General features: G+C 34.9%; 1 protein-coding gene across 3 annotated transcripts in view; it reads left to right on the top strand.

Moving 5' to 3' along the window:
* The window catches only part of LOC107450431 (uncharacterized), a 40,901-nt gene that overhangs the window by 8,145 nt on the left and 20,789 nt on the right, over window positions 1-11,967 (top strand). For all 3 annotated transcript variants that reach the window (XM_043054856.3, XM_087153362.1, XM_087153361.1), the window contains exons 3-5: window positions 4,827-4,932; window positions 7,740-7,828; window positions 9,558-9,706. In XM_043054856.3, the coding sequence (XP_042910790.1) occupies window positions 4,827-4,932; window positions 7,740-7,828; window positions 9,558-9,706 (344 nt within the window). The remainder of the gene's footprint in view (window positions 1-4,826; window positions 4,933-7,739; window positions 7,829-9,557; window positions 9,707-11,967) is intronic.

The following is an 11,967-nucleotide window of genomic DNA, read 5'->3' as shown; positions in this document are numbered from 1 at the left end:
TAATAGAGTTTTGGGAAAAATGTTTTTCAAGAAAAACAGCAGTAAGTACTTTTTATTATAATAATAACCTCATAATTTAACAAAACTTTTACAGAAAAAGTAAGCTTAATAAAAATTGATGTAGACCTTTTTGTTGTTTTCAGAATGATTAAAAATTACAGGAAAAATAGAAATAAGTATAGAATAGAAATAGGAATGGAATAGAAATATTAATTGACCTTTTAGAGCTTTTAAAATGTGTCTCATTCTTCTTGGAGGGAAATTTTATTGTAACTAGCGCCATCTTCGCTACTCTCGCTAAAACCTGGAATCTGTTTTGCTGGATGCATTTAAGTGACGTCATCGTAGCAAAATAGTAGCATTTGTCGATTTAAAAGTTAATCAGGTTTGACACAAACATATGACGTCACATATAGGCATCCAATTAAAACTGATTTAAATCGCATTGTTAGGCATAATCATTTCACTTCTTCTCGAGTTGCAAGTAAAAGTTGATTCGAAATTCAAGCTTCGATCTTTGGATAACAGTGCACTTTAGTCTAGTTTTGCATATATTCTAATAATTCTTTTTAACATAATGCTTTACAAATATGTCGGTTGTACTACATGCATACTGTCTTCGCTGATTCCATAGTTTAGCAAGTTCCATTGAAGTGTATTTATTTTCTGATTAAATTATTAGGATTCATTGATACAAAAATGTAGCTCTTAGTTATCTTACCTGCGTAAATTAATAAGCCTGATGTGAACAAAAATATAGAGCAGTTTGTTTGCTTAAATGAACAGATCAAATCTATGGGAAGAGAACAAAATAATTATCAAAATCTAATGAATGTTTATTAAAAATAACATGATTTAAGAAAACAAACCTAAACCTGCTTGTTTTCAGGTTGAGTGGTAAGGTAATTATCAGGTACAACACCAAGTTTAATCAAGCTGTCAAACTAGTATTAATATTACTGGAGCCGACCGGCCTGTGTAGGGGGCAGGGAACTGTCCTGGCATCAGAAAGATCCTGGGTTCGAATCCCAGGCTAGGCATGGATGTTTCTTTCTCTCTCTCTCTGTGTTCTATGTCCTTTCTCCTTTGTGTGTAAATGTGACCTGTAGAAAGGCCTCAGCACGGATCAATTTAGTAGTCCCATGAGACGAAGTTAACTGCGCAGTAGGCGAAACATAAGAAAGATGTCATTACGTTAGGGGTACTAAGTTGCGCAGTGATTGATAGTACAAAATATGCCACTACGTTTGGACTACTAAGGGATATTTATGGTAACCCGTGCTGAGGCCTGTTCTTTCTAGGAGGTGTTGATGTGACCCGCCCGATTAAACGGGTTGTGGTTGTGTGAATGGCGTGACAGAAGTCGAATTCCCGGCCATAGATGGCGCCACTGAAAAACAGGAACAATCGCACCCCCACTGCCTAAAAAACAGGCATACGACAAAAAAAAATGTTACTGGCCTGTCTTCGTTGGTCAACTGACCAGACTTAACCTTAATAGTTTGAGAGCCTTGTCTTAAATAATTTAACTAAATAGTACTGGTAATATATTATTTCACAAAAATAGAAGCAACAACCTTTTCCAACAGATTAGGATCAAACCATTGTAGTAGCCACAACCTAGAAGTTAAAGTCCTAATAGTTGGATGATCCGAATAGGCTGGATAACGAGCGAAAGTTTGAACCCCCTAAATACAAATTCCACTTTCAGAGAATTCGATAGTTTGTCAAGCAAATAAAAAAAATGCACACAGTATAAAATTCGTTTATCAAAGTATATTTCCATTTAGAAAATAGTTTTTAATAGTTATTATAATTTTTTTTTTAAATTTTCATAATGATCGAAATATTTTGGAATTGTAAGCTCCACAAATTTTTACATATGTTAAAGTGAGTATTTTAAATTACAAAATTTAAAATATGAATGAAATTGATGGTATAATTCTCGAGAAATCAAATTTTAAACTTACGGAATTTCAAAAATTGCATAACTAAGAAACTGTTCGACCAATTTGTCATATTTTGTCATTTAAAATAGCATGCTTCAAAGTGGTTGGAAATAAGAGCTTTAAAATGAGCGTAAATACTCTGTTAAAAATTTCTCTAAAAAATGGTTAAATTACAATTTATTTAATTGTTATTTAATACTATAAATAGCCCTAAATAAGATGGTATTCAAACTGTTAATTGTGAGAAAAACCCTCTATTAACTGATTTTACCTAATATGGTTAAACAACCAAAAGTTTGCCGCACCAACTAGACCAACCTAATGAAGCCAACAGGCTGTAGAGTACATATTACGAGGGTTGCTATTTATATTTCTGGCCTTGGCAACAGTAAGTGTTGCTAGGCGACCGCAGACGATTTTAATCGAAAGTTTGATATTTTTAAACATAAATTCAGCAGACGATTTACCATTATAGCTTCATTTGTGTTGTTGACAGTAAATTGAAAAGTTCTTCTCCTTCAAGAAATGGAATTGAATCGTGAACATTTTCGTGCCATTATTTTTCATAACTTTCGACGTGGATTGTCAAGACAAGAGTACTTCGGTGAACTTAATTCTTTATTCAGCGATAAAGCGCCATCCTACAGCACTGTAAAAAATTGGTATAACGAATTTAATCGTGGTCGATGTTCGATCCAGAACGAATCCCGTGCAGGTCGTCTAAAATCCGTTGTTGTGCCGGAAAAGATCGATGCTGTGCGTGAACTGATAAAGCAAGATCGTCATGTGACATACCGTGAGATAGAGGCGTCTTTGGACATTAGTATGACTAGCATCAATAAAATATTGCATGAACATTTGAGCGTAAAAAAAATTTGTTCGCGTTGGATCCCCCATAATCTGACAAACGCTCAAAAAAAGGCTCGTGTCGATTGGTGCAAGGAAATGTTGGAAAAATACGTTCAAGGTACATCAAAGGCTGTGTATAACATCTACACAGTCATGGCGAATCATGGATCTATGCATATGAGCCGGAAACAAAACAGCAATCAACTGTATGGGTCTTCCAAGACGAGGAAAAACCAACAAAAGTTGTTCGAGGAAGAAGCACATCGAAACAAATGATTGCCTTTTTCTTCGGCATTAACGGTCATGTGGCAACAGTGGCGTTAGAGCAACGCAGGACGGTCAATTCTGAATAGTACACGACCATTTGTTTGTCAGAAGTCATCGGAGAAATTCGAAAAAAGCAGAAGAACAGGCGAATCATTCCTCATCATGACAATGCGAGCTCTTACACATCGACTCAAACAAAGGCATTTCTGACGGAGCGAAAGATCGAACTTATGGGTCATCCGCCGTACAGCCTTGATTTGGCACCCAATGATTTCTTCTTATTCCTACACATCAAAAATAAATTACGTGGACAACGATTTTCGACCCCCGAAGAAGTGGTTGAGTCATTCAAAACGCATGTTTTGGAGTTACTTCAATCAGACTGGAAAAAGTGCTTCTAAAATTGGTTCAAACGCATGCAAAAGTGTATTGATCATCATGGAGAATATTTTGAAAATTATATATGAATATTTTGAATGAATATTTTGATTATGAATATTTAATTATGAATAATTATGAATATTTAATTATGAATAATTATGAATATTTATTAATTATGAATATTTATGATTATTATTATATATTATATTATTATGAATATTTATATTATATTATATTATATTATAATATAAATATATTCATAATAATATATTATATTATTATGAATATTTATGAATTATGAATAATTATGAATATTTTGAAAAACAATAAAATCAATTTCGATCCTACATATTTGTTTTTTCATTATTAGGCCAGAAATATAAATAGCAACTCTCGTATAACCAACCTTTCTCACGTTCTATTTTTTTTTCTTTTTTTTTTTTTGTCGTACGCCTGTTTAGGCAGTGGGTGGTGCGATTGTTCCTGTTTTTCAGTGGCGCCATCTACGGCCAGGAATTCGACTTCTGCCACGCCATTCACACACAAAGGAGATGTTGTTGTTAATTTACGTCGCACTAGAGCTGCTCAATGGGCTATAGGCGATGGTCTGGGAAACATCCCGGAGGATGATCCGAAGACATGCCATCACAATTTTGATCCTCTGTGGAGGGGATGGCACCCCCTCTTCGGTAGCCCGACGACCTGCGCGCGAAGTCGAGCACTTTACGGTAGCACAGTTCAACGAGAACCAATACCGCACACCCTCGGTCCCTAGGCAAACTGATCCAAGTGGTCACCCACCCGCACACTGACCGTAGCCAGTGATGCTTGACTTCGGTGATCTGCTGGGAACCGTGTCTTAACGATCAGTCCACTGCGGGACCACACAAAGGAGAAAGGACATAGAACACAGAGTGAGCGAAAGAAACATCCATGCCTTGCCCGGGGTTCGAACCCAAGACCTTTCTGATGCAAGGACAGTTCCCTGCCCCCTACACATGCCGGTCGGCTCACGTTCTATTATTGCTGTTATTAAGAGGGGAAAACTCTATTGCAAATTATATCCTTCCATGAGCCATAACACGTTTGTTAAACGCTTATTTGCTTATGTTTTATTAACATATGTCAACTAGAAAAATCTATTTATATGTTTTAAAAAGCATAATTTTTATCATAATTACCTTTTAAAAATTTTCATGTTGTTAAATACAACCAATTTAATAAATATGTTCAAAATTAAACGTTCACAATTAATTGCTGTTTATTAAAATGACAAATGAAATAAATAGGGGTTACTTTTAGGATTAAATAAAGTATTACTTAATTTAATTTTGCAAGTTTAGATTTTCTCTGTGCTCTTTATTTTCAAATTAATTTCAGATATAATAGAGATAAGTTTTGTCAGACATATCCAGATTACTGCGTTTCAACTGATGCGGAGTTTTGCAAACTGCACAAAGACTACTGTGAAATAACTAATATTAGGGTAAGTTAAAATAATATTTGAAATTATAAATTTTAAAAATATGTAGTTATCCTTAAATTCATGTTTATGATTTTAAAAGTTAGTCAACGTTTATTAATTTGAAAATTCGAAAGTGATAAACACACTAGTATCTATTATCAAAATGTTTTATTATTAGTATCTATTACCAAAACTTTTTCTAATTATTTGCGTCCATAAGTGATTATATAACCAAACAATTGTATGACCGAAAAAAAATGTTTACGTGACAAAAAAGTAAGGAATCTCGGGGAATAGAAATCTGCTGAAAATTGGATTAATTTATAAAGATTAGTAAAATATTCGCCAAATCTAATATTCGAAATTATTTAGAAAAGAAGCTTCAAAAAATTTTTAAATTTCTTGAGTTAATGTTTACTGTATAAATAATTATTTCTCTTAATTATTTTTTATTTATTTCTACAAAATTAGTATTTTTCATGTTTTTCACTCGATTCTAAAGTCTTCAAAAAAGAAAAGGTATACTTTGTGCAATGTGGACTAAAGTATAAAAGAAAAAAAAGAACGTGAAAATGCACAAATGAAAGTACTGAAATGGACATGCTGTAGTTTCAGTTCTACAAACAAAAACCTTCCTCAGTGCCTAAACATGAAATCACATGTTTGGCGCAGCAAGTCCTTTTGTGGACCTTGTGCCAGTAAACCCTACATTCAATTGAATTCAATTCAATTCAGTGCCTAAACACTAAATGAGGGTAAGGATACGAACACATGCGCAGTGATTTAACCAACAGAGACTGAGGAACAAGTTCGAATAAGAAAATAATACAAGGAAATATGAAACAGGTGTGAGGGGTTTTGGACAAGAACCTTCAACCGATTAAATTAGAATAGGCTTCCAAATATCGGAAAACAGTAGGTTATTAGAAAAATCATTAACTAAATTATTAGAATATTTTAGAGTACGGAATGACTCCAAAAAATCAAGTTTGGTGGATGATTTTAGAAGATGAAAACTCAAAATTGTGATTAAATTTCCAAATATGTAGATCGGCTTATGTCCTGGTTTTTGGAAACATTGTTCGTGTTCAATAAATCAAAGTTTAAGGGTACGTTTAGTTAGTCCAATATTCGCAAGGCCACACATTGACACGAAATATAGTTGGTGGTCAATAGGATCTTTAAGGTTTTGGTTATTCAGTTTGTTCTTAAATTTACATAGAAATTTAAAGAAACCATTTTCCCTATGATTGAGATGGAAACAACTTGTGAAACAATTTGTTTAAGAAGGAGCAGCATAGTTTACTTAAACTAATTAACAAGCAAATACCTTGCACCACCATCACGCTTGCAGACGCAAATGCAGTTGCAAGACACAGACTTCTGCCCCATTCCTTCAGGAAATCTCTCATTACTGACCCTGATTGTTCCCGAATCTTAACATCAAGAATTACTAGACTAAGAACAAACCACTTTAAAGGGATGAAAATTCTTCCCGGCGAAATAAGAACTTATACTCCCTGCAAGAACCGCACCGATGTCCAACTTACCCCGGATCACATTTTCGAGTGACCATCCCTTACCCCATATGTTTTACAACTGGGTATGGAGCCACTGGCTTCAGAACTTCGTGAGATCCTTTACAGTAAAGATGTATTGAAGTTTGCGGATGTTGTTTTGAAGACACACGAGGTCATTTAATTGTCCATGGACACGAAAAAAAATAAGAAAAAAAAGTAAAAAAACAATCAAATACATTCATATGTTTCTCGGAGATTATGAACGGCAACAAAATTGAGCAGTTTGCATTTTTAAATATTAGCACTTGGATTATTTATGAAACATGTGGAAAACTATCTCCTGATCTACGATGCAGCGTGATACTAAAATGAAGAATTAACACTGGAGAATCATTGTTTTGGACAAATGGGACGCTTTCTCTTCAATATACTGGATTAGTATCGCAGTTCGATCCCCTGCCTCTGATTTATCAATCTACTTGCGATGTATTTTACAAAATTATATCAAACATCCAACACATGAAGGCTTTTCAAGGTTACTAATAATTTAAAATGTAAATTTTTTATTATTTATTTGTTGCTTTAAAAATTCTGAAAAGTGCAATAAAAACTTACAGAATGGTAAAAGCATCCTAAGTTGACGGTTAGGTTGACTGAGATGGCGTCTTGGGGACGATTGCAACAATAAGTAAAGGGACGATTGTTACAGCTGAAAATAAACAATCTTATGTTTACAAACCATTACTCTTTAAGATCCACCACTAGTTTCCTATATCATTTATATTATGTTGCATGTGCATAATTTAATTTGTCACCTTTCACAGCATAAATTGAAAATTTTTAACCCCTTAATGTTAAAAGTTTAACCCTTTAGGTCTCTGCTCATTATTATTTTTACTCCTAAAATATCACTACTATTTTGATCAATAAAAAATATATCACAACTATGATAATATATATATTTAACTATGTTGTAGTTAGTTGAATTTAAGAACTGTTACAATTGACCCCGTAAGTGGGGACAATTGTAACAAGTACACGACTGTCAAAAATTGTTAATAACTAATATAACAACATTTAAAATAAGGTATTTATTTTTTTCCTAGTAGAGGATAGTCTACTTTACTCGTATGTCAATTAATACTAATAATATATTGGATTTTTTGTTAGTTAAAAATAATTTAGTAAAAAATGTTACAATTGACCCGACTCTCCCCTACTATTTTAATATGTGTAAGCACAAATCAATAAGTTAATACTTTGTATTTCTTATTTAAATGCATCATCAAAGAAAACTTGTTATATTAGGTAAAAGAAGAACATTATACAAATTTGAGAAGCCCTGAGTTCAAGTACAACATTACACACACACTTGCTGAGGGGACTTTCGAATATGGGTAAGTTTTTAAAAAAATTACCTTTGAAATTTATTGTCCAGTAATTATAGATAAAAAATAATGCTTCTTAAATATGACGAAACAACAATACCCAATATTACGAGGGTTGTCCATGAAATAAGGTTCCCAACGAATTTTCACAATGAAAAACATGTTCACTGGCATTGAATAATACATGTTTGGAAAGCTTAGACTTCCCTCTTTTTTTCGACATAAACGCCGTTAAGATCAATGCATTTTTACATGCAGTGTGCCATCTTCTTTATGCCTGAGTCGTAGAAATCTGCCGCCGAGCCGCGAAGATAGCTTGAAACCTTTTCCTTCAGCTCTTCGTCGGTTGTGAAATGCGTCTCTCCCAAGTGTTTCTTTAATCCAGGGAAGAGATTGTAATCACTGGAGGCCAAGTCTGGGCTGTAAGGGGGTGTGTGACAGTATTCCATCCATATCTGTTGATGAGATCAGTTGTGGCACGGGCGGTATGTGAACGAGCGTTGTCCTGATGGAGACACACTCCAATTGAGAGCATGCCTTTTCTCTTGTTTTGAATCGCGCACCGAAGGGTCTTCAAAGTCCGACAGTAACGATCCGCATTAATTGTTGTGCCCGTAGGCAGGAATTCTTACAACAGCAACCCTTTCCTGTCCCAAAAGACATTCGCTATCACTTTTCAGGCAGACAGAATTTGCTTAAACTTCTTCGGCTTCGGTGAGCCTGGATGTTTCGACTGACAGGATTGTTCTTTTGTTTCCGGTGTCATGTAGTGAACCCAGGTCTCGTCTCCAGTGACAACAGAGTCGAAAAATTCCTCATCATCGGTTTCGTAGGCATGGAGAAATTCGCGAACTGCTTCCACACGTTGCCGTTTGTTGTCATCCGTCAGCATTATCGGGACCCACCTTGCACAAACCTTGGCATATCCTAAGCGGTCTCTCAAAATGTTGTGAGTGCAAGACTTACTGACATCAGGGATCATCTCGCTGAGGTCCCGAACCGTCCCCATCCGATCTTTCAGCAATCGCTTCGTCTGAAAACGATGGCCGGCCAGAATGTTGTTCGTCATGGATGTCTGTACGTCCGTCTTTGAATTCTCTGCAACATTTGCGCACATGTTGCACACTCATACACTTTTCCCCGTGAGCTTCACACAGTTGGGAATGAATGTCCACCGGAGGAACGTTTTTTGCACACAAAGACAGATCACAGAGCGTAATTCACACCTGGCGGGGGAAACAAATGGAAGTTCCATCTTTCACGGCTACCAAGACAAATTAACGTTGTAGATAGCTCGCCGGGGCGGGAACTGGGGGAAAAAGAACCAAGTTACACGCCAGTCCCACCCAACCCCGTTTAACAGCGTTCCTAACGTCCTTGGGAACCTTATTTTATGGACAACCCTCGTATTTTATTTACATAAGCTTTATTATGTTACTATAAGCGATGGCTGAAAACTCCCTATTCTCTCCTGTACGTTTTACCTTCTTGTAGAGGAGAAATAGTTGTAAAATTTTATATCATTTATAAAAACAAGTCAAGTATTTTTTTTCTGCTGTATTTTCTATGCTAAATTGAATAAAACCAATTTACGAGACTATTGTTCTACTAGTTTAGGCATTATAAAGGTTTAATGTAATAAAAGTACAATCCTGCTTGATCATTCTATTCAGCATTAAATTAGTTCAAATTTAAAAACTATTTTTATAATTTTCAATTATAAATTTTTCTCTTTCAGAGTAGAAGCATACTACTCATACAAACTATTCGAAGATCGTAGCGATTGTATTTTGCTTGTCCCAATTGCAGAAAATAGAGATGGACTAAAGTACCTACGCCAAACGAAAGAAGATTTATTTCACTCTTCTAAGCAGCATGACGCATCAAGTCTGTAACTTTTAACAATGATTAGTTACAATTTATTTTTTATTTCCTAGAAACCGCTGTTACATCTATATATATATTTCTCTTACACAGCGACAAAAAAAAGCCTCATTACAACTCCCCGAATGGCAACACTAGAATATCGACCAATGATTGCCGCTAAAAATGTCGCATGCCAAATCTAGTTGAGGTGGCTGAACATATAGCGCTTTTAAAAACGGAAACTGAAATAACCAAAGAGACCATTCTCACCATAATGTGATCTCTTCCGAAATTCACCATATTAGTTGCGGCTATCTCATACTGTTAAGCTAGGCAGAAGTGAGTAGTCTTTGTCGATCGATCTCCATTTCAGTATTTTGTCGAAAGCGCTTTTTTCACGAATTTATATATTACGAATTATTTAACGATTTTTGATTTATGTCAGGAATTTATTTTGGAAATTCACTTATTTCAATTTTTAATAGACTTAAATTATAAACGAAATTTTAACCTTTTTAAAGAGATATCAGTTTTAGAAATTTTATCTTAAGATTTTATACTATAGCACATATCTAATAGGTTTAACGAATTACATGTCATTTATTTGAATTCAAATTTATTTTAATAACTTAGTATTTACTAAAAAGATTTTTTTTTTTAAAAAAAAAAGTTGTTAAATGGATTTGAATGATTGTTTGAATTCTTAGAATTTTGTGCATTTGCAATGTACCTAAGTTAGTAGTGAGTGAAGCGAGCTTGGTTTGTGAAGCAAACCATATAAGATTGCGTAGCAATTTTCAGGGGTTGGCGAGCGCTAGCGACCAGGGTGCGCAGCCCACTAGTTATACAAAATGAGCAAAATTTAATATGATCAAAGGTAGTTTTAAAATAAACTTTGAGTCTGGTAGCCATTTCAGTGGTTAGGTAAAGAGCCACTACCATTTTTAAGATATGTACACTGATTGGTTAAATTATTATGACCACCAGACAGTTTTATGCAAAATGAGCTATTGCGCCACAGTGTTGCCGCTAGAGGGTAAGATAGCTACAAAAAGGAATTGCAAGGCAAGTGAATCGTCAATTGCAATGTGTTACAGGCTACTGAATGCTCAAGCTAAAATTGGCAGAGTTACCCAGTCTAACAGAAGAGCAACAATACGTCAAATAATGGGGAATATTAATGAAGGTGCAACTGCGAATGCCTCTGAACGAACTGTGCGCCGCCCATTACACCGTATAGGCTATGGGAGCCGACGACCCATTTGAAAGTCTCTGCTGTCATTGATCAATAGCTTACGTTTCCAGTTTGCAAAAGAGCATAAGGATTGGACATTAGATGACTGAAAAAGGATCATGTGGTCTGATGAATCATGTTTTCAATTACACTATGCAGATGGCAGGGTTCGGATATGGCGGAAACAACACGAAAGCATGGACAGCAACTGCATCTCCACAACACTTCAAGCTGGTGGAGGAAATGTTCTGGTTTGGGGTTGTTTCCTTGACATTGCATGGGTCCTTTGATTCCTGTGGAACAACGTCTCAATGACCAAGAGTATTTAAGTAATTAAGTACATTCTGTTATGTTAATGGAGTACCCTGCCGGGGATGGATACTTTCAGCAAGATATTGCTCGTTGTCATACAGCTCATATTGTCATTAGATTGTTTGAAGAACATAGATGTGATTTTACCTTGCTTCGTCACCAGATCACCAGATATCAATCAAATTGAGAATTTGTGGGATGAGATTGAATGGGGCATCAAACAGCTGAATCCAGTGCCATACAATCTAGCGGAACTTTAAAAAAGCAGTTCATCGGATATGGGGTCAAATTCCTCCAACCACCTACTAGCATCTCATAGAATCTTTGCCAAAAAAAATTCAAACAGTATTACGGGCTAAAGGTGGTACAACAGCGTATTGAGGGGGAGATCATAATAATTTGGCCACTCAGTGTATAAAAATAAAGCCTTAAGAAATCTTTTTATGTTCTTTATATATACTTTCTTCCTTTATAAATTGCATGTGACTTATGAGACCATAGGGATAAGTTTGCAAGATTTTAACTTGTGTTCATTCATATATATATATATATATATATAATACAAAAATTAAATACTTTTGTATTAATAAAAGACTTAAAACTCTTTCGTTTTCATAAAATGTCTTTGTTAAAGAATAAAAGTAGAGAGATTCTATTTTGGGAATTCAAGGCTGAAAACATACCATTGAAATATAAATAGATTTATATTTCAAAGTTATTTTTAGAATCGTTCCTT

The sequence above is a fragment of the Parasteatoda tepidariorum genome, chromosome 10 (assembly GCF_982258835.1).
Source record: "Parasteatoda tepidariorum strain Cologne lab strain chromosome 10, Ptep-v5.0, whole genome shotgun sequence".
NCBI classification, from domain to species: Eukaryota; Metazoa; Arthropoda; class Arachnida; order Araneae; family Theridiidae; genus Parasteatoda; species Parasteatoda tepidariorum.
Note: the sequence above shows the minus strand (reverse complement) of the source record. Positions and strands in the feature narration are given on the sequence as shown.